Source organism: Carassius gibelio, chromosome B10, assembly GCF_023724105.1.
Source record: "Carassius gibelio isolate Cgi1373 ecotype wild population from Czech Republic chromosome B10, carGib1.2-hapl.c, whole genome shotgun sequence".
In the NCBI taxonomy this organism is placed as follows: domain Eukaryota; kingdom Metazoa; phylum Chordata; class Actinopteri; order Cypriniformes; family Cyprinidae; genus Carassius; species Carassius gibelio.
In genome coordinates this window covers 17,898,444-17,920,615 of record NC_068405.1, presented here as the reverse complement: position 1 = coordinate 17,920,615, position 22,172 = coordinate 17,898,444, and the positions used below count along the sequence as shown (strand labels likewise).

The following is a 22,172-nucleotide window of genomic DNA, read 5'->3' as shown; positions in this document are numbered from 1 at the left end:
TAAAAGTAATTTAAGTTTAGACTTTTTTTTTTTTTTTTTTACATGTTTAGTACTGTTCAAAAGTTTGAATTTCGGTAAGTATCTTATGCTCATAGAGGCTGATTTTTTTTTCAATCAAAAACTACTGTGAAACATTATTACAATTAAATATAACTTTTAAATTCTTAAATTTAATTAATTCCTGTGATGCCAAAGCTGAATTTTAAATTCTTCAGTGTCACATGATCTTTCAGAAATCATTCTAATATGCTGATTTGATGTTGAAAACAGCCATACTGTTTAATACCTTTGCAGAAACAAAGATTTTTTTTCAGGATTCTTTGATGAATAATAAAATAATTTAACTGAAACCATTTTCTAAAACAATGTAATAGTCCTACCTTTTTGATTTTGATAACATTTAACAATCTTGCTGTAATATTAAAGGATTTATTTCTTTCAAAAAAATAATAATGTATTTAATTATACATTTTTGAGCAAAAGCAATTGAGACTTCATTAATCATATTCATGATTAGTGGTTATCAGAATATTCTCTAGTACTGACGTTTTAGGAAGTTTGATTTTCTTCAAGTTCTCCTCTGCTTTTTCGTCACCCATTCCAACGTGACATCCTAAAGCCAGAAGAGTCCTATACAACACAGAGAAACAGGGATTAATTAACCAGACAGAAACAAACATGTCAAATCTCAGTATTTCACTCACTTCAGTGTCTCTCCGGACATTGCCAAGTTGTAGTTCTTCTCAGGCTCTGGGAGGCTCTGGAAATCCACTAGACATGGATGCAGCTTTTTGTTGTCATCACGAAACTAAAAGAGTGTAGACAGCAGAATGACAGTATTGAGTTACTGACTTCATACAGAGACAAATCGACAAAAAGACAGATTATTTATATATTAAATATGTTTATTGTGCACATAGTATTTTAATGATATATTTATCTTATGTAGTCATAGACTGACCGGTCCATAGGTCCAGCCCTGCTCAATTCGAGTGACGGCCCATAGCTCATGGCTGTTCTCAGCCAGTCTCTCTCTAATCCGCTCTAGATGAGGAGGAAGTACAATCTGCAGAAATAATTTAGATAGCAAAATCAGTAGATCTCACTTTATTAATATATTTCTTTAGCTACATTTTATGAAATCCTACCTGCACAGTGTCCACCGGGCAAGGGGTAAAGGCAGTGTGGGAAAGAGACTGGGTCGGTCCCAAAAGGTTCCGGACCCCATCAAAGTCATGCTTGTACTCTTTAATGGGCTCAATATGCAGTTTATCTCTGGGCAGAACTGCCTCATAGCATGGGGCGTAACCAGGAGGAGGAAGGAATTTAAAGTCTCCATGCCGTCCACCAAGTAGAAACCGAACTCTGTGGAACACATTTTTGAATTTGTCCCATTAAGTCAGGTCTAATTCTGCTCTCTGAGGTCCACTTTCCTGCTGAGTTTAGCAGCATCTCACATGCCTGGAAGTTTCTAGTGATCCTAACGACTCTGATTAGCTGGTTCAACAGTGTTTAATAAAGGCTAGAGCTAAACTCTTCTGGATAGCGGCCCTCCAAGAACAGAACTTGAGATTCAAAGTTAACATTGTTGTGTTGAAATTAAAAGCTTGGCTCTTACTTGATCCCAGCTGAGAAGCTGACCGCAGGGAAAAAGAGACCGTCCAGGTTAAAGTTCTCGAACATGCCTTGAACGGGATGTCCATTGATCCGGAAGGAGATGCTAGGAACGCTCAGATCCAAACAGCAGCTCACCACATCTCCAGCCGCGAGAATGTGTGGATTTGATGAGGCCACCTGACGTAGTACGCGACCTAACGAGAGCATAATGTTCTAGATGACCGCAGTGGGATATCAGTGTGCTGGAACAGATGAAGGAGGGTAATCCTCACCTGTCCACAGATGTAGCCCATCAAAGCCATATGAGTAAAGATCATCTCCAACTCCATTGCTTCCCCATCCCTCTCCTCCTCCAGGGTAAGGGCTGTAACCCTCGGTCAAAGCCCAGCCAACACGAAGGTGACATGGCTGAGCAGTCAAGAATGACTCCACATGGTCTACAATTAACTCGTAGTACCACTTCTTATATTGTGTAGAGCCTTCACATGTGCCCAGAAAAATGTTGGGTCTCATACTGCAAAACATCAAACATGAGCTCCAGATGCCAAACAAACTAATCTACATAGCTCTTTTACGATGTATTATTTGGTTTGTAGTCAGACCTGGTGACATAATTGATGATGTTGGTCTGCAGGAGGAGATCACGCCCTGGAAGCAGATTCTCAGTGATCAGATTCTGATTGGACCTCACGGCAACACCATTACACACGCATAAAGAGCAGAGGACATCTAGAACCTACAATGAAAAGTCACAACAGAGCAGATACGACTGAAGGATGCAGTCCAGAAAAGTTTCAATCTTGATTACGAAGAGAGATCAACCTTGTGATTGCGTCCATGTTTGTCCAAAAGTGCAATGATAGATTTGATGTGGTTCTCCTGGATGATGTTAAGCACCTCAGGACTTTCAATAAGGATACAATACAGCACCTCCAGAATGCCTGCCAGTTAAAATATGCACATTTACACAACCGTTTAAAAGACATTTTTAAGAAAAAAATATTTTCAATCAGGAAGGACACATTATATTGATCCAGTGTTAAAGTACAGACATTCTATATCAAATAAAGGTTTTTGAACTTTCTATTTATCAAAGAATCATAAAAAAGCTTTTAAATAAATCTCAACGGCCTCTGTTTTTAAATCAATTATGGCTTCCTACCTGAGGATGCCTCTAAACGGTCCAGTTTGCTGACCAACCAGTCAAGATTATCACAAAACAAAGCACAGTTTGACCTGTTTCCTCTGATCAGAGATGCTATAGGAGAAAAAAAAAAGTAAGGGCTTTGCATTTTTCTAAAAACACTGAAAACAGTGTGGCTAAGCATGCATTCCATGTTATAATCATTAGTAAACGCAACCATACCCAACAGCTCATAAAATAAGTTGACTATCTCTTTCCAGTACTCAGCTGCTTCCTCCCCGGCAAATTCTGAGAAGTGGGCTGAAGTGTTGTAGACATTCAGCCGATCAACACAGTCCAATACAAGACTGATCATGCCCTGTGCAACAAAGCAGACCTTGGTAACTATGTGCGTATGTTTTTGTAAATGTTAAAGACAATATAGGATTTAGTGTAAATGAAATTATACAGTATATATTTGCCAGCATGTCTAACCTCCTCTTGGAATAGATTCTGTCGGTTCCTTAAGGAGCGCAGTTTGGTCTGCTTCTCTTCATGTTCCAGCTCCTCCTCTGGAGGTCGGAAATAGAAAATGAGATCCTGCAAGGACAGAACCACGGCATCTAGAGGCAAAGACGGAGGTGATGTGCCTGGAGATTTACTCTTCCCTCTCAGAGAGTCCAGACCCCTGTCAGACAACACAAATTAACAAATACATATTTATATTTAGCCTTGATTTAAAAAAAAAACATTTTTCAGCACAAGCCTATCTATCTGGTCTCCAAGTCTGGCTAAGCTGGTCTGTTTTGATGGTGTTTGGGTACTTTTTTCCTTTCATCCTAGAAGACCAGACTAAACCACTATAAGCTGGTTTAAGAAAGGATTTTTCTTACTTAATGAACTGAGTGAAAAGTCCTGTTGTGCTATAGATCATTCTAGCAGCCTGGGATTCTGCTGTTTGAGAACGCGCCACAGTCAGAGCATCATCCATGTGACCCTCCTGATGAAGTATAGCCTAAGAAAAAGAAGCACACATGTTAGCACTGGTGAAATCTCTGAATTGTGCAGTCTTAGGCCTGACTAGAGTGAATTTACATTGCTGTTTTTCTTTTTTTGGAAAAGAGTCTCTTATGATCTCCGAGTATGCATTTATTTAATACAGTAAAACAGCAATAATGTGATTAATATTTGTACCTTCCTTTTCAATGGCCCCAGCCGAGCAGATTTGGCATCCACCGAGGCATATGTAAGCCATAAGCTGGTAGAGACATGCTGCACAAAGCACATGGACTCTCCATACTTGATCTCTGGGATCCCCATTCCCTCCACATCACGTTTCTGAGCCACCTCCGTCTTCTCCTACTCATTCACATGATGTTTGACGTCAAAGATTGATAGAAAATATTTTCAAAAGGCCAGCCTCCCAGAGACTAATGTATGAAGCTGAGAGCGGTATACAAACCTTTGAAGCACGAAAGCAGAAAGCGGAGTTCTTTGTATTGGCTTTTTCCGCATCCACAAGCAGGAGTCCTTTCTCTTCATCCAGACACAGATACCTGCCTGTGGTGATGTGACGCACTCTGAAGGATTGACCCCACTTCATGTGGCTACCACTCCACCTGTGTACAGGTTGAACATCAGCTCAAAGAAAGAAAGAAAAAAAGTATATTTTTGTTAAGGCTCTTGATGTATACAAATAGCACCAACCCAATGCGAAGAGGCTCCAGCCTCCACAGAGATCTGGCGTGGCTGCACACGGCTCCACCTTCATAGTGTGCATTTCTGAAAAATCATGAAAAACAAGAAACGATTGACTGTGATGCATGTTTTCACTGAAAAAAAATACATTAAATTGTTTACATTACATTAGCGTATGGTTTTATATCTCACCGTCTCTGGTCATCGCCCTGGTCAGCAGCAGGAATTGTTAAACATTCATCCATGTGCCCGTGGAAAAGACGCAGAACATGCCCTCCAGTCAGATACCCTGCACAAAGGGAACATCACAAAATACTGCATTACATTTGTTGTAAATACAACGAAATTGGTAATCTCCGTAATGCATATCAATATTAGTTGCTTACCCTCTGCAAGCTCACAGCCAGAACAGACTGGGTTCATGTTCCAAAGAGTTTGCATAAAAGAAGCATCCACCATGAGGTCTCCACTGGCATAGGAAAGGTGCTGTTGATGGGACAAATTTTTAAAGGTAAACTAAAAGTGAGACTGTGCTGACTACATACAGTGGAGATGAGCATTACCAGATATCTTTCAGAAGACACGCTAACCAGGATGAGATCATCGCCCACCCTGACCTTTTCACCCTCTGACCTCTGCTTGGATGCAGGGTGAATGGTCCACCAACATGCCTCGCCTAAATGAAGATATGGACCTCTTTTAATCAGAGTTCCCTTTTGTATATTTACAAGTACATTTGTGATAATGATCCACCAGAAATCAGACACCTGTCGACTCCTCACGCAAGCCCACGTCAAAGGCCAGCTTGTCTGTGAGGGACCTTGATGTCGTCAAACAGCTGAGGTACTGCGTCATGCAAAGAGATGTCAATCAGTAAAAACAGATAGGCTGAATGACTCTTTCCCTGTAGTGATGATCTAGTAATGTATATGTGTATTCAGATTGACCCACCATGCTAGAGTGAGTGTGTCGGAGCAGGATGGCGTGGCCATACAACAGCGTGCGGTGGCCTCCTCCTTGTGAAGACTTGGAAGAAGGTGGAAAAACATGATTATATACAATTCAAAAAATGTATAAACATCTATATGCCTCTCTGTTGTTACTTTTCAAACTCCAACAAGACCAGTTTTTTGACACACTAATAAACAAAAGATTAATAAAACATTATGGTGAGTAAAGACAAGGACACTCTGACAGTGTTTAGCATCACAATGACTATGCGGCTATATTAGAAACACAGCAATAAGAATAAGCTAAATTCAAAGAACATTTCGAGGCACAAAGAGAAACCTACCCATTTATCCAAATCGACTGCCTAAAACAGGCAAAAGAAAAGGAGGACTCAAACATTTTAAGGTTACAAATATGTACACTTTTATGGAGAAGCCTCATGCTGTTTCAAACTTAAATGAACTTTTTTTTGTAGGTGACTGAGACCTGAAGTACGTGCTCTGAACCGACCTCATTAAGCTCAGTTGTGTTAGCCAGCATCTCCTGTAGGGCCCGCACAGATAAGGACTGCTCCAGAATAAAGCAGCATATCGCCAGATCAGGAGGAACATTCTAGAATGGCAAGAAAGAAGTGTACAGGAAACTGGCAATCCAAAGCCTTATACAATATTTAATAAATTCTGAATGAGATCGATGAAAAGCAAACCTGGGCATTGGATGTAGTTTCCAGAAAACACAGGCGATTCCCAAAACCCTCACAGGACAGACAGAGTTTGATCTGCTCCTTTAAGATAGTAGCAGTGCACTGTAGAACCACCTGGTCATCCTACAAAGAAAATGGATGTCAAGACATCACTCTTAGGATTAAATATATAAATAAGGCTAAATATTTTAGAATATTTAAAAAGCAAACAAAATAGAACTTTTAACTTTGTGTTCAAGACAATATTGTTTTTTTGATGCATTTTTTTTATATCAAAACTACTGGCAATAAATATCTCAATTCTATTGCTGATTTGGAGTCCAATCTGATGTCTGTTAAGATGTTTACACTTCCTGAAATACTGCTTTAGACAAGTCATCAGTGTTTTCTTTGTAACAGTATGTTCATAGCACATGCTGCTGCTAAATAACATGACATTTGTAGCCTTGATCAGGGCAGCATGCATCTAATCCTGAATGTGGCTCAGGTTACAGCCTAAACACTTGAGGAGGCCTAGATGAGGCCTGTTTGAAATTCGAAGTTAGAATTTTGCCTTAATATATTTAAGCTCTATGAGAAAGTGAAATTATTGTTCTTAGTAGAACATCGTGATAAAGCCTGTGGTAGTGCTACTCATTTTTATGTGCAGCACCCGCCGTCTGTAACTCTATTCCCATATAAGGTGACCTCAAAAGTCTTGATTTGATAGACAGCCTCATAATTGCTCCACTGATTCAGTTCAAATTATATGATGTTTTGTACAAATATGTCATGTTTATGCAATTTCTATTGTCAGCATTTCATTATAAAGATGTAATGTAAGAATGCCTTTTTAAAGAAATTGGGGCAGGTCATGTCCTTGACAGATTAGTGACGGTGTATTATGTATGTAAGTGTGTCATCTGCTGAGATATTCCAGGGCTGGAATGTAAGCCAGTGGGCCGTGAAAAACCCTGTCCACACTGACACATGCTGCTAGCAACCTGAGACCCAGCACTTCACAATATAGTCATTGTGAGAACACAAAAATAATAATAATTATTTTTGAATTGAATAAATGTCAGAATATGTATTTATACTGGGTGAAAGGGGAAATGCATTTTCAAGTGAATAAGAGTTTATCTCATTTACATCATCCAATTAAAATGTAACCTATTTAAACCTGTTGATGGAAATATATTAAGGTTAAAAAATTTGGGGTCAGGTTTTTTTCAATAATTATTAATACTTTAATTCAGCAAGGTTGTATTAAATAGTTTAAAATGACAATAAAGGCTTTTATACGATCACAAAAGATTTCCTTTTAAAATAAATAATATTCCTTTGAATTTTCAAATTCAAAGATTTCTGGAAAATAAATAAATAATAATAAGCCGTTTTCAACATCTTAAGTAGGAAATTTGCATATTAGAATGATTTCTGAAGATTCATGTGACACTGAAGACTGCATACATTTTTTACAACAGTATTTATTTATTTAGGTTTTTACATTTATGGGAATTCGTAAATTTTTAGATATTATAAAGTTACTTAAAAGTACTCAATGTAATCAATTAACATGAAGTCACAAAAATCTACATCTATAAAGAAAAAGATTTAGAACACTTTTTTTTTTTTTTTATCATGTCACTTTTTGAAACATTAGCCATGCTATGTAATTACATTAACACAAACATTAAATTCTTTTTCCATCAGCTTTCTCCTCTACTTGTCTCTCCTGGCCTCCTCCTCATTCCCGGTCCCTCTATTTCAGGCTATAGCACCTGCTACATGCAATTTTCCCGAGCCAGAATACATCACGACATATCAACCGACAGTGCTGACTGGAAACTGAGCCACGAACAAATGTCTGTTCATTAACGACAGTCAAAAGATCATTAGCACAGAGTCTAAAGGAGAGAATAGCCATCTGACTCCTGTTGAACAATCACTCCAGAATAAAACTTTAAATGAAAAAATGTTCTGAATCCTGAAATACATATACCAGTCAAAAGTTCAGACACACCTGCACAGTTTAGAATAATAGTAAAATCATATAATAATTTTCTTTCACCATCAATTACAACTTGTTTTTAACACGATTAAAAAAATTGACTTTTTATCACAAGAATCACATACAAGTCATATTTTTCTACAAACTTAATTTCAAGAATTTCAGATCATGACAAACAAATAAAAATGGTCTCCAAACTTTTGACTGGTAGTATAGTTTCTCCACTTAACAGTTAAATTATGTTCTTGAAATGTTCCGGTTAATCAAACAAAGCACTAAATATGAACCGAAAAGCTCTAGAGGCTGTCATAAAAGTAGAAGGACATGTAACAGACTTTTTAAATAGACTGAAACAAACAGGTGTTGGTTAAGGACAAGCCCAGAAAGCTGCTAATGCCATCTCTGTATATAGACTATAGCGCACACAGACAGCAGCATTTCAAACAACAGTAGAACAGTACTAGTTATCTCGATCTATGATGAATTCCATACTGTTTTAAAATCTTTCAGTGCATCAATGACAGGATAGTTTTAGCTCTGGCAAGGACAACTAATAACATGCTCATGTTGAAATAACCCCAACACAACCAGGTCAGGCATGTACAACACTAAGGTCAAGGATGGGCTCCTCTCTCCACAGAAGTGTGACAATATACAGTAGAGTGCAACCATATATTATAGCAGCAACGGACCGCATACTTACATCCTAAATTCATATACAGTATTCACCCTGCGTATTTAGTCTACAGTCTAGATTTATATTTTAGTCTTGGCAGTATGTTGCCTTCTTGATTCTTTCGGTGAACGGTGTAAAATCCTGTTTCAAAGAGTGACAATCTAACCTCTGCACTGGACCTTGTATAAACAGACAACAAAGACTCACACCTGGTCATGCCACTCCACATTCATCCAAAAACATCCATAAAAATGGCATGAGAAAAGCTGTCAAAATGTGGTCAACTTAATATAAAAAGCGTTTTGTTCAAGATTTCCACACTTCAAACAAGGATTTCTTATGATTTACATTCATTCAAAATATTTCTAAAGTGTAATATACTGTGTATTATATAAAATGTATAATCACATTCTTACTATAAGGTATAGTTATGCAAATTAATCAGAGGTATGGTATGGCATTGTCAAGTATAACTCACTGTTCGTAAGAACTGGATTTCATCCTCTCCCTCTGCTCCTTCTGCCATGGTGCAGAAGATCTACTAGCCGTACAGATGTCAGGATGTGGTCCCTTCTCTTTCCTTCTTCCACTCAAGACGACAGATTGCCGGTTTGTGTGGGAGTACTGGGCGTCATCGGCTCTGATGAAGGTGGTTCAGAGAGATTGACAGGGAGCTCCACTTTCTTTAGTTTCCCCTCACTGCTCGGCATTAAAGGGGAGGAGCACCAGCCTCATTAAACTAAGTTATCACTTTGTTTGGTTTGGCTACTTCGTATTAAATTATACTGTTGTTAATATCTTTTTATGACAACAGGGACTGAAGCTTTTATTTAATGAGTGACAATGAACCTTCCTTTTTAATGCCTTCTCTGAACTTGATCGGTGCTTGAGATACAAAAATTAAATGACAAAGTAAAAGTACCTCAGCTTGTAAAAAGTACTCAATATTTTGTTATACAGTTTCTAAGAGAAAATTTAATAAACTGATCTTCTATAAAAACAACAAAAAAATTTAACTACTGAAATTGATTTTATTAAGAACAAAGAAAATTTGTGACAGCTCACAAACATAAAAACACAAATAAAAGCATTGTTCAATAAATAATAAATGATTATACAATCCAATGTCAGATCCCAGTCATTGGGAACTAATATTTAACCAATAAAAATTTTAAGAACCGTTTAAAGTGGTAACGGGTTCCAAGCAGACATTCGCACCTCATGAGAGGGCCAGCGGGGAGAGTCTCGGTAGTGCCTCCTTGCGGTCACATGCCTGAACTGAAAGGCTGGAGGGGAGAGATCGCAAGGTGACCGGTTACATGTGTCATTTTCAGAAATCACACCAACATATGACAAAGGAGCAAAATTTGGAAACACAAATGGAGGACTGGCATTCAGCCATGAGGCAGTTTCCTTTTCACTTCCATTTAGAGGAGAGACTTGATCCGTTTTAAAGTCTTCGACTGAGCTTGTGTCTTCAAAGGGTTTCAATGGCACCGTCTGCTCGAAGGACATTGGAGACGCAAGATCAGGTTTAAGAATTTCTGCAGGAACACTTGAATCTTGATGACCGTCTTTACCATGACCACCAATGTGGCACTTCTGAGCCAATAGTTTATGAAGGTCAAGTTCCTCGACATCCAGCTCTGTTTGCTTGCAGGGAAACTGATTTTTAGTTTTGTCTCTTGTGGGCAAACCTGGATCTTGGTTTGGATTCTCCAACGAGCTCAGAGAATTCACATCCACATCTTTTGTCATTGGAACGTTAGGGTAATATTGTGACATGTTGCACACCTCTTGATGTTTAAAATCAATAATCGGCTCATGATCGAATGACTCCACACCTGAATCAGGGCTAGCATTGTGTATACCTATAAAAGCCTGATTTACTGGTGGAGATCCCACAGGGCTCTGCTCTAGTGGTCTCTCTGGCACTCCCTCATGACTGAAAGAACGACTGAACCTTCGAGCACCTTGTCTCCGGAGACGCGTGGGTCCCCTCTGAAGGGCTTCCTGGGGTTTCTCCTGAAACTGAGGTGCTGTGCGTGATGTCCGGAGAAGCAAGGTCAAAGCACTAAAGCCTCGAAGTCGCTCAGCCATGGACAAACGCAGATGGGGTCTTTTGAAACCAACAGTTGAATCTGTCATTTTGTCTTGCTTATAATTCTTAAAAGTTTTAACTTTGGGCTCTTGCATTTCTTTGACACACACCTTTTTCTGCTCATTTGAAAGGGTGGGACTTGCAAACGTTGGCCAGACAGCATTATCCATCTCAGTTTCCGCTCTACCAACTTCTTTTTCCAACTCAGGCATCTCATCAGTACACAACTCCAATGTCACCTCAGGTAGGCTTATGGATCTACGAGGACGGGATCGGTTCTTAGAGCTCTTCTTCACTTTTTTGGACTTTTTACGAGGCTGGGTTTCTGGCTGCTTCACCTCTCGTTCATTCTCTACTTCTGTGCTTGCATTTATCTGAGACTCCTTGTTTTGAGTGACAGATTGTATTACCTCACATTTTCCTAACTGCACAAAGTCCTCAGTTTCAAGTACAGTCCAGGATTCATCATCACTGGGTTGCTCACTGTTCTGTCTTTGAATGCAAGATACTTGAGAGTCATTAGGGCTTTCAGCAAAAGTGCAGTTGAGAAGAACCGGGTCATCATCCACCTCATTCTCAACGACTACTGCAAGACAACAAAAGAGAACAGGAAAAGATTTATAGCATGTACTAATGTCAGTTATTATGAAAATATTCATGATTCAGCCAATAGTCAAAAATAATTCAAGTAAATACATAAAAACTGATCCAAACCTCCTCCTGGTCCATCAATGAGGATAAGTGGTATCTTTGGAGATACATCAGCATTTGTAAGTGGTGAACCACTTTTACTGTCAGGCTGTTCTTGGTGTTCTTCTAAACAGTTTTCTGGGTCTTTGTGGGTTGGGGTCACTGAAAGCTATAAGTATTGAACCATGTCAGAAGAATGGGGAAAAACTATAGTTAAAACAAAGTAAAAACTAAAATCACAGGCAAAAAAAGATGGCAATTAGTTAGTTAAAAAACAAAAAATAAAATAAAAAACACACAGGGTTACTGTTGTTGCCACTGGACTCAGTGAAAAATCTGAGAGATTTTCTTCTCCGATGCACCTTTTCTTCTCGTGCTGGAGGCCTGAAAACCCCAAAACAGATAACCCTGACTGCTACTATTTGTACATTAGAATTCATGCACAAATGGTTTGATAATGTTAGTATAGTGTAGAGTGCAGTCACGATACCCAAGTGATTTCCGCTGTTCTTTTAATTGGTTTCTCTTTTTAGAAGTGGTAGGAATGGGATCTTCTTTTCTACACTTTTCTTCCAGGGGACTATGACTGCTTGCACATTCTAGCAGATTTATGCAAAGCAACTTTGTTGTGTTATTATTCTGAAACAATAACGAGATGAGCTGTTAAAATCCACACATAAATAGACTTACCTTCTGGCTGGGAGATGGGTGTCACTGCGTCCTCTCTTAGGTCATGCAGAGACCGCCTGAACAAAAAGAAAAAAACACACAATACATTACCTGCAAGTAATCTGTGAAGTCGTCTTACAATCAGACACCACTGATATCAGGTAAGTCGCAAATCACCTTTTCCTTGCAGACCCTTCAATTTCAGGAAGTGATTCCTCAGTGGCTTTGCGTTTGACTGTTACTGGTGATTGAGGAGTGGGGCTTTTTGAGAGAGGAGTCACTGGAGAGATCCAAAGTATTTTTGATAAGGAGATACTAATTTATATGAATACACTTGCCATACAAAAATATAGTGGCTCACCTGGTGTGACATCTAAAACTATCAGTGGTCCAGTAAGAGTACGACATGGCTTCAATTTAGAAAAAGCATCTACGAATATTTCTGAAACAGAATTTTGAGATAGATAGATATATACGTATATATGCATGTATGTATAACCTGAGGCAACATTTTTACATTGTTTAATGTAGGAAACAGTTGTGCTCCTTAATATTCTTTCATTCTTTGTTCAGGATAGTTTGATTAATTTAATTTTCATATAAATTATTTCATAAATTAGTAATTAAATATAAAAAATGATTAAAATCAAGAATTTATCATGGAAATCTCACCACCAACACTTCGCCTCCGTTGTCTTCTCAGGCTTCTGTAAACACTGAGTCCGGTCCTTTTACTATACATAGCGCCACCTGCAGGAGAGGGCGTCTCAGTTCTCAATGTTGCTTTTGATGCCTCCAGCACACACAATGGAACAACACCTGATATACAAAGTTCATTCACAAGTTCAGTTTACACAAAGTAAAATGATGCTTAAACCAGCAAATGGCCAGATAACCAATTATTTATACAAATCTAATGCATCTTTACCAATACGATCTGCATGAAGAATAAGAGATTTGATCACTGATGTCTGCTGGTCTAAATGTTTCTCTGTGTCCAGAGTGAGTTTGCAAGGTGGTGTTGGAGACTGAAGCAGGTTAGGAGCAATAACAACTGCCAGACTGGTAGCATCCATTCTATTTTCACTGCCTCTGATCAAAGACATGAACATAAGGAAGAAAAAAAAAAGTACTAAATCATTACTGACCTCTAAGAATGAGCTTGTGCATTGTCTGCATGTCTATGTAAAGCATCAGTTGGATGCTCTCAATTACCAAAAATAATACATTTGAATAAAGCATAAAGATTACAGAAAAATAAGAGAATATTCCTTTAACATGTACAAATCCAACAAGTATAAAAGACTTTAAAAAGAAAAACAAGCATTTTCAAACTCTAATCAAATGTAAAACCTCTCTGCAACTTGATGCAGAAAGGTGCAGAGGTATCTGAGAGCACGAGCGTGGGATGAAGGAAACAGAGCTGTTATGAGCAGAGTTGTTCTGTTTCTTGCTCCCTCCTGGTCATGTATCATCTCAAGTCCCTGGGCCTGAATCAGAGGGATCTGGAGGTCCGCAGGGATGAGAGGAGACGGCAGCTCACGTAAGAATTGCTTGATGAGAGAGGCAACATCCGAGGGCTGCAGGAGGGATGCATGCGGGGGAAGGAATACGGGCTTTCCCTGCTCCAGATCTGCCTATGAAATAGAAGCACTTGGCATTACAACTGCTTTCCATTTTAAAATGGAATTAATTTCTGTGATAGCAAAACAGTTTTCTGCACTATAAGGTGCACCAGATTATAAAGCGCATCTTCAATGAATGGCCTATTTTAAACGTTTGACTGGGTTTGTGTTATGCATCCATTAGATGGAGCTGTGCTAAAGGGAATGTCAACATTATGACAGAGCACCTTGATCCATATATAAGGCGCACTGGCGTTTTTTGAGAAAATTAAAGACTTTTAAGGGCACCTTATAGTGCGGAAAATACGTTACTTCAGTCTTCAGTGCCACATGATCCTTCAGAAATCATTCTAATGCTTATTTAGTGATAAATTACAATTATTATTTGTTCTCAGTTAATAATGATTCTTATTATTATCAATATTGAAAACAGTTTTTGCTGCTTAATATTTTTGTGGAAACTGTGATACAATTTTTCAGGATTCTTTCCTCAACAACAGCATTCATCTGTAATAGAAATGCAATGTTTGTAACATTTCAAATGTCTTTCCTGTCACTTTTGATCACCTTAATGCAACCTTGCTGGGGAAAAAGGTGTGTTCATTTATTTTTTTCTTTAAAAAAAACAATCACAATATTACAATTTTAACTGTATTTTTGTTTAAATAAATGCAGCAAGGGTAAACACAAGAGACTTTATAATTCCATACTTTGAACAGCAGAGTAAAAATTCCGTAACTAAAAAAGTACATATGAACATAAGGTCAAAACATGTACCTGAATGAAAAGGTGGTAATCCTCTAAAAGAATAAATCACTGTATATATTTTTTAAATGCAAAATGACTTAGCGTTATGAAAAAGTCTTATTAATGAAGGAATTTACCCTTAGAGCCCGAATACGACTCAGTGAACCAGTTTTCCTGAAAAGACCCTCTGTATCCAGATGTTGTGACAGATAGCCACAGGCCTCCACCAGGAACCTGAAAACCAGCACATCAGACAAACACAAAACACAGGTTCCTCGGTTTCTGTCAACCATTGTCATGATTCCCACGTGAAAATCATAATTATTCTTTATTGTTTACATTTTTAAATAAAGTAAGTTATACATACTGAGGTACTGTACCACCCATGTCAGACAGTTCATGTTGAGGGAGCAAGTGCAGGTCACGGCTAAAAGCAAAGCGTTGAGACGCGCTCTCCTGAGAGACAGATTCAACGTATGACAACGATGCTATATATTTAAGCTACAAATAAAGGCATGGAGTTTCATACTTTTTTTTGTCTTTACCTCAGTAAAAGTTTGTTCACCGTTTGAATCTCCGTTTAGAAAGTTCTTCCAGCTTTTCACACGGATACCGACAGCTTTGAGCGCGTGAATAATCGCTACCACGCGCAAACGCTCATCTGTTAAACCAGCCATTATTCTACGGTCTGTACACCAAAATACCTTTCAGTCTAAATTCGGAATGTTTTGTGTAATTATCTGTTAATATACTGGCACAGTAAAGTCATAGAAACGGAAAATGTGACTAATTAGTACGGTGGTGGAAGCGGAGACGATGTTTTCGTACAAACCTCCTGTGAGTGATTGGCCGCAGGACGTTCCGCACGTATGCAAATGAGCAAACCTTACGCAAATAAGCCAACGTGAGACAAGAATTTAGAAAACGTATTTTTTCAGCGTTTACAATTTTTGTGTACTGAATACACAACAAAAAATCATCCTGTTTTGATTTATATAACTTGATGAAGGCATGGTTTATGTTTTATGCCAGTAAAATAGAGAGTCATTTGGGATAACGTGACCGAACCCATTTAATTTTTTTTTAAGTACAATAAACTGGATAATTATATATTTTATAATCTGCATGTTTCATTTACATTTACATTTAATCATTTTGCAGACGCTTTTACTCAAAGCGACTTAAAAATGAGGACAGTGGAAGCAATCAAAAATAAAACGAGCAATGTATAAGCAATATGTAAGTGCTATAACAAGTCTCAGTTAGCATAACACAGTACACGTAGCAAGGGCTTTTAAGTAATATAATAAATAAAGATTAGAAAGGTAGTTAGAATTTTTCTTTTTAAGAATAGAATTAGAATAGTGAGTGTTAAAGAGGGTCAAATAAAGATGAAAGGTTTTAAGCCGATTCTTGAAGATGGCTAAGGCCTACGCTGCTTGGATTGAGTTGGGGAGGTCATTCAACAGGAGGGAACATTTAATTTTAAAGTCCGTAAAAGTGACTTTGTGCTTCTTTGGGACTGCACAATCAAGCGACGTTTACTTGCAGGATGCAAGCTTCTAGAGGGCACATAAGTCTGAAGTAATAAATTTAGGTAAATGGGTGCAGAGCCAGTGGTAGTTTTGTTGGCAAACATCAATGCCTTGAATTTTATGCGAGCAGCCATTGGTAGTCAGTCCAAATTGATAAACAGAGGTGTGACGTATTCTTTTTGGCTCATTAAAAAATTAATTTTGCTGCCGCGTTCTGGATTAATTGGAAAGGTTTGATAGAACTGGCTGGAAGACCTGCCAAGAGAGCATTGCAATATTCCAGCCTGGACAGAACAAGAGCTTGAACAAGGAGTTATGAAGCATGTTCCAAAAGAAAGGGCGTGAACTTCTTGATGTTGATTGAAGAAAATGTGCAGGAACAGACAGTTTTAGCAATGTGGTCTGAGAAAGCCAGCTGATCATCAATCATAATTCTAAGGTTTCTGGCTGTTTCTAAAGGAGTTATGATTGATGTGACTAACTTGATGGTGAAATTGTGATGAAACGATGTGTTTCCTGGAACCACAATCAGTTCTGTCTTAGCAAGGTTGAGTTGAAGGTGATGGTCCATCATCCATCAAGAAATGTCTGTTAGACAATCTGAGATGCAAGTAGCTACCATTGAATCATCAAGATGGAATAAGAGGTAGAGTGTCATCAGCATTGCAGCGGTATGAAAAGCCATGTTTCTGAATGACAGAACATAGTGATGCCATGTAGACAGAGACGTGGTCCAAAGTTTCAAAAGTAATATATATATATAAGATGCTTTCAACTTCTTTTACCCAGCACCCCATTTTCAAACGATACAACTAAGGGGTAGATTTGCAGTAATCATAAGTTTTTTAATGAATAAATCATACAAACTTGAATTAATAGAATATGGATCTTTGTTAAAAACACACACACACACACACTCTCTGACAACAGGATTACTCAGAGCCATTTCTGTTTATGTAAAATTAATTCACACTGATTTATGTGTCACTCAAATTGCAACTAGTTATCAACAACAACAAAATATAAGTCAATAAAAGGATCTCATAGCAAAATAGCAATATTTAATATTAATAATAATATGAAATGCAAAGTCGTATAGAGTTGGCAAACAGACTGTTTTATTGATGGTTGGATTTGACCATTTTAAACGTACAAAGACTGAGTGTCTTTGAACATGATGAAAATACATTTTTGGGAAACCTTGTTGATATACAATGATTTCAGATTATTAAATAAATGACATTTCACAAGGTAGTGTGCAACAAGCACAGATCACTTCATGTTTGCAACAAAATCTTCTCCTTTCTTGATAGAGCCCTTCAGTTCATCCATGGCTTCAGCTACCAGCTTCTCCTCAAACGCAGAGAGCTTGCCAAGACCAAGGTTCTTTTCAATGCCGTTTTTCTAAGAAAAGGGAGTTAATTAAATTTTTATTAAGTTCATTAAAACAAAAACAAAAAAACTAACAAACTTAGTCTATTTTACTGGTTGTTACTTTGACCTTCTATGATCTGAAAATAAGGTGAAGGAACATCTAAAGAGCGTCTAGCTAGATTTACCCCGAGGAGGAGAGGTGTAGAGAAGTATTTGCATTCTGTCTCCTCAGATCTCACAAATGCACATTCAACAACACCCTCTTTTCCATTCATGGCATCGAGAAGGGAGAATGTGAACCTGGCTCCAGCATAGGCCATTGAGAGAGTGGCAGAGCCTATAAAAAAAGATATACATTCAGTTTACACATTTAAATTCATATTCCAGATCTTGTAAATGGTATTTTACTTCACCAAAGTGAGTATCCGCACAATTAAAATGCTGGCAATGAAGGAACCAAACTTTAGAGTTCTTAATCAAAAACAAACAAGCAGCCATACATCACATAAAACTTCAGTTCTCACCTGCACCGGCTTTAGCCTTCACAACCTCAGTTCCTGCTTCCTGGATCCTACCTGTCAGGGCAGACAGCTGATCTGCAGGGAACTCGACCTTGGGAGTACACTGAAAACAACACAAAATTAAATTTAAATCTGTCCAAAAGCAATCACAGCCAATCAGTTATTTGATGTTCATGGTATAGGACTTTGAACCAATTAGATATCACAGTGGGCGGGGTTATGCAGTGCAATGTCGCAGGAAAAAACCAAAACAAAACAACAACCAACAAAATATCCTGTCACAGCTTGTCTTGCTAGTTTTTGTGATATAATATTGTTCATATGCTTATGAAATAAATTTGAATTTAGGTACTAAAAGGTTTCCTTACCCGTGAAATGAGAGGAATTATGGTCTTTCCTGCATGTCCTCCAACAACGGGCACATTGACTCTGGCGGGATCAAGGCCCTGGAAATATTACAGCAATGTTGACAATGGGCTGACTGTGCAAATATATTTTCTGATGATGACATTAAATCTGCACTTAAAAATCAATTCTTCTTCTATCAATCTTGTATTTCTAGAACTCACTTTGAGCTCAGCAACAAAAGTGTTTGCTCTGACAATATCCAGTGTTGTGACACCAAAGACTCTGTTGGGGTTGTAGACGCCATGTTTCTTCATCACCTCTGCAGTGATCGGGATGGTGGAGTTCACCTGAAATTCACAGTATCAAAGTTCAATATGAAATCTATTTTTCTTTAGGAACATTTATCAATTATCGTAATGGAAAACAGATAATTATCTTATAATGCTATAAAACCTTGTGGCCTTTGAGCAGGTATAAAGTAAGATCTCAGCCTTATACTTACTGGGTTTGAAATGATGCAGATCATGGCCTGAGGACAGTGACGGGCGCAAGCATCAGTTAATGTGGCCACAATGGTGGCATTGGTGTTAAACAGATCATCACGGGTCATACCTAAAAAAAAGACGAAAAGCACAATCTTGAGAAATCTGGTGGTTTTCTATCAATTTTTGGATTTATGATTGAGCCCATTTACATCTCCAAGACCTTGTATGTTTAAGTCAATGAATAGTTTATATTGAATTCATATATTGCATATATGCATAAATAAAATGGGTTACAAATGCCATTCCATGCTGACTTTAATGCACTTAATAAATAAAGCAGAGGTAATATATACCCACCAGGCTTCCTTGGGACACCAGCAGGGATGACAACAACTTCACAACCTTTCAGTGCAGCACCCAGCTGATCTGCTCCCATGTATCCTGCAATGCAAGACCGTGAACACTATAGCAGACATATTCAAAGTCACAATGACTTGAAAGCAGCAGAAGATCTTTTCAGATCTTTTAAGAAACTGGCAAGCTTTAAGTGATCTAAATGATTGAAGTCTGGCATACATGACCAGTCTGTTGTTTCCCAGTTAAAATTTTACTAACAAACTACAGGCTACAAAAAATTACATGGATGAATCTTTTAGAAAATCAAAAAGATGTATTAAGAAAATAGATGGGGTGAATTTTCACTGTATTTCAACTTTAAGGTTGCAAATATGATTTCTCTGCAACTAATCAAAACTCAAAAAATGACTAAGCCCAACCTAAGGGGTTTGAGGATCTGAAGCCATCTCTGTACCTGTGACAGTGGCTCTGGTCTCAATGTGACTGAGGTCAGCAGCCACTCCTGGAGTGTGAGCAATATCATAGAGCGAAAGCTCGCTCACTAAAGGGCTGTTCTTCAGCAGGAGGGACAGGGGCTGCCCGATGCCACCTGAGGCACCCAGGACAGCTACTTTCGCATTGTGCTGCAAGGAGAAAAAATTGCAATGTGTCACAATATATGAAGATCCACCTTACTCTTATCATTAAAGTGCCCTTTGATTCCACAGGCCAATAAATGTACTGCTTTGTATTGTTGTGTGCATTAAATACATTAAAGATGGATCATTAATCATAATCTGACAGTTAAAAAGTGATTAAATAAAAATATAGAACAACCACTGAATGCAAAATGTAAAAACTGTGTGCATCTATAAGCATTTACACATGTAGGTAGCACTCACAACATATTTTTTTATCTTTACCTTGGGACCTTTTTAGTCTGGAAAAAAGCCAGTGTAATTTTTTTCTAACACAAGGTTTAAACCAAGTGATTAAGGATTCTGTTTATTGTTTAGACAGTGCAAAGGAAGTTTGTATGGAATATGGATGTGTTTAGAGAAGCAAACAAACTAATTAGTTTTACATTATGCTTATGCTTTATTTTGCATCATGTTAAAAAAAAGAATGTCAAAGACTTTTATATAAAAAATATATATATAAATTTTTAATGCCACAGACTCACAAATATTATCATACTCATGAGAAGGACCCTCTAAATTTTAATGTATATAGATTCAACGAAATGTTATTGTTAATGTATAAATATTACTTGCAAAATATCTACTTTATGTTACATTCATTTTTTAAATTCTACTCACTATAGTACTGTACTATTAAGACTTATTGTTTCTTCATATATAGTTTGCATAATAAGCAACTATTTTACTATTTGTTCACTAACTAAACATTTTACATGCATTTATTTAAACCAATCTTATTTAATAATATTTATTTTCACTGTTTAAATTTTTTTTTGTGTGTTCCCAAAACCTCCTGTATAAGCCTTATAATACGCATCAGATGGCACAACTGACAGCATCTCTGTAGCACTTTAGCTTTTTCCCATGGCCTTGCTGTTCACAACATTAAAGCTGCATTAAGCTTGATCTCTCATTACAGATTAAGACACTTTGTTTTATTTACTATGCAACAGTGAGCCAAGTAGCTGATTACAGTAATGACCTTTCAAAGGTGTACGTGAGTCAAAGTGATACTTCCTCTTAACAGGTTGATCTAAATGAGATGGCAAGGTCGACTGAAAGAAAAACTTCTCATTCAAGATAACATAATTTGAACAGTCTCATAAGGAATACTTAATGATCCTTCCAACTTCCATAAACATGTAGACCATATGACTAAGAAATTAGTTATGTTGCAACACCTACACTGTCACTGTGATAGCTAAATGCCAAGCAAGGTAACCTCCAAATTACGTTGTAGGTTTACTTAACTTAGTTTCAATTATACTATTGTAGTCTATGGCTAATTAAGAAATAAGAATTAGTATGGGGCGGGGGAGGGGGTACACTGTATTAATTTCAGTTTGACATATTAACGTCATCACAGTCATACAAATCATGGAGGCTACTGTTAGCGAAATCGCATGTTCACAGATATGAGATTTTACCTGGGAGGACGTCGACAAGCTCCGGACGAGGGTGGCGGTTGGTCTAGCGATGCGGGAGAACATGCTGGCTGGATTTTCTGTAAGTGCTTGCTGTTTTAAAATTAATATTTGATATAGAACCCCTCCTGACTGTGACTCCAACGTCCTCTATCAAGACAGCGGGGCGAGAGCGAGCCTCCGGCGCAGCCAAACTTGATTGACGCTGTGAGCAACTGGCCGTCTCTGATTGGTGTAGCAATGTGTATGCAGTGCTATGATTGAATATAATTTTTGTCAGTCACATTCAAAGGGGCGGAGTTAATCACCGCCTACTCTTTCACATTCTGGCGGTCGATTGGTCCGTTTGGGTGAAACGTCATTGAAATTTTTCTCTGAGAGTTCATCCATCCACATTATGCATGCTTTGGAGTAATGTATGTAAACCATCATTGTTGTCTTTTCTGTCTTTGAATTTGTTACATAATAATAATAATAATAATAATAATAATAATAATAATAATAATAATAATAATAAAATCCACCTATAATAAATAATCAGTTTCAACTATAAGTGTTCCTCACAACTTACTAAAGATGCAGCGAGGAATCGTGTTTCCTTTTTTTTTTTTTTATTCCAAGACAAAATAAATACAAATACAAAATAGCACTGCATTGACATACAATGGAAAAAAAGAGACAGGAAAATCATTCTTTAAGTATAATATCATCATAAGCCTTAGTAAACTAGTTATTCTTATTATTGCATTTGCCCATGTTTGGATTGATCTGATTCATCACTTATGCTAAACAGGCCAGAGCCTGGTCCATAAGTGGATGAGAGACTGTTGTGAAAAACTAGCTTGGTTGCTATTT

The 22,172-nt window shown here is 37.7% G+C and overlaps 3 protein-coding genes across 4 annotated transcripts in view; all 3 read right to left on the bottom strand.

The window, feature by feature from the left end:
* The window catches only part of LOC127966454 (ryanodine receptor 1-like), a 47,725-nt gene extending 38,282 nt beyond the window's left edge, over positions 1 to 9,443 (bottom strand). The window contains exons 1-24 of one of the 2 annotated variants that reach the window (XM_052567424.1): positions 9,240 to 9,443; positions 6,096 to 6,215; positions 5,900 to 6,001; positions 5,733 to 5,753; positions 5,390 to 5,464; positions 5,206 to 5,284; positions 5,002 to 5,114; positions 4,825 to 4,924; positions 4,631 to 4,727; positions 4,448 to 4,522; positions 4,203 to 4,359; positions 3,935 to 4,099; positions 3,634 to 3,755; positions 3,236 to 3,428; positions 2,984 to 3,119; positions 2,780 to 2,875; positions 2,440 to 2,558; positions 2,220 to 2,353; positions 1,890 to 2,131; positions 1,619 to 1,811; positions 1,149 to 1,365; positions 962 to 1,066; positions 705 to 808; positions 547 to 630 (exon numbers count right to left, since the gene is read on the bottom strand). In XM_052567424.1, the coding sequence (XP_052423384.1) occupies positions 547 to 630; positions 705 to 808; positions 962 to 1,066; positions 1,149 to 1,365; positions 1,619 to 1,811; positions 1,890 to 2,131; positions 2,220 to 2,353; positions 2,440 to 2,558; positions 2,780 to 2,875; positions 2,984 to 3,119; positions 3,236 to 3,428; positions 3,634 to 3,755; positions 3,935 to 4,099; positions 4,203 to 4,359; positions 4,448 to 4,522; positions 4,631 to 4,727; positions 4,825 to 4,924; positions 5,002 to 5,114; positions 5,206 to 5,284; positions 5,390 to 5,464; positions 5,733 to 5,753; positions 5,900 to 6,001; positions 6,096 to 6,215; positions 9,240 to 9,287 (2,897 nt within the window). In that variant the 5' untranslated portion in view covers positions 9,288 to 9,443. Of the gene's footprint in view, positions 1 to 546; positions 631 to 704; positions 809 to 961; positions 1,067 to 1,148; positions 1,366 to 1,618; positions 1,812 to 1,889; positions 2,132 to 2,219; positions 2,354 to 2,439; positions 2,559 to 2,779; positions 2,876 to 2,983; positions 3,120 to 3,235; positions 3,429 to 3,633; positions 3,756 to 3,934; positions 4,100 to 4,202; positions 4,360 to 4,447; positions 4,523 to 4,630; positions 4,728 to 4,824; positions 4,925 to 5,001; positions 5,115 to 5,205; positions 5,285 to 5,389; positions 5,465 to 5,732; positions 5,754 to 5,899; positions 6,002 to 6,095; positions 6,216 to 9,239 lie in introns of those variants that run through there. The other variant, XM_052567423.1, reaches the window with a different exon arrangement.
* A 329-nt stretch (positions 9,444 to 9,772) lies between these two features.
* Positions 9,773 to 15,466, bottom strand: LOC127966453 (uncharacterized). Its single transcript, XM_052567422.1, has 13 exons — positions 15,139 to 15,466; positions 14,961 to 15,049; positions 14,731 to 14,827; positions 13,575 to 13,858; positions 13,150 to 13,313; positions 12,894 to 13,040; positions 12,583 to 12,663; positions 12,399 to 12,501; positions 12,243 to 12,298; positions 12,043 to 12,151; positions 11,852 to 11,936; positions 11,577 to 11,721; positions 9,773 to 11,448 (listed from the first exon to the last, which is right to left on the bottom strand). The coding sequence occupies exons 1-13, from the start codon at positions 15,268 to 15,270 to the stop codon at positions 9,944 to 9,946; spliced, it is 2,997 nt and encodes a 998-aa protein (XP_052423382.1). The 5' UTR covers positions 15,271 to 15,466; the 3' UTR covers positions 9,773 to 9,943.
* A 1,758-nt stretch (positions 15,467 to 17,224) lies between these two features.
* LOC127966452 (malate dehydrogenase, mitochondrial) lies at positions 17,225 to 21,521 on the bottom strand. The gene is made up of 9 exons (XM_052567421.1): positions 21,321 to 21,521; positions 19,668 to 19,836; positions 19,214 to 19,297; positions 18,874 to 18,983; positions 18,593 to 18,718; positions 18,392 to 18,469; positions 18,027 to 18,126; positions 17,688 to 17,839; positions 17,225 to 17,532 (listed from the first exon to the last, which is right to left on the bottom strand). Exons 1-9 carry the CDS (start codon positions 21,381 to 21,383, stop codon positions 17,401 to 17,403), a joined length of 1,014 nt encoding a protein of 337 aa, XP_052423381.1. The 5' UTR covers positions 21,384 to 21,521; the 3' UTR covers positions 17,225 to 17,400.
* Between the last annotated feature and the right edge of the window lie 651 nt (positions 21,522 to 22,172).

Bases quoted from the DNA above. Each gene is read 5' to 3' on its own strand.
- LOC127966453 (XM_052567422.1), bottom strand. From the start codon at position 15,270: ATGGCTGGTTTAACAGATGAGCGTTTGCGCGTGGTAGCGATTATTCAC. The intron at 12,664-12,893 runs GTGAGATTTCCA...ATTCTGTTTCAG, and splicing joins ACGGAGGCGAAGTGTTGGTG to AAATATTCGTAGATGCTTTT. The intron at 11,937-12,042 runs GTATCGTGACTG...TGGGGTTTTCAG, and splicing joins GAACAGCGGAAATCACTTGG to GCCTCCAGCACGAGAAGAAA.
- LOC127966452 (XM_052567421.1), bottom strand. From the start codon at position 21,383: ATGTTCTCCCGCATCGCTAGACCAACCGCCACCCTCGTCCGGAGCTTG. The intron at 18,127-18,391 runs GTAAGGAAACCT...TGTTGTTTTCAG, and splicing joins TAATTCCTCTCATTTCACGG to TGTACTCCCAAGGTCGAGTT. The intron at 17,533-17,687 runs GTAAATCTAGCT...CCCTTTTCTTAG, and splicing joins CTACACCTCTCCTCCTCGGG to AAAAACGGCATTGAAAAGAA.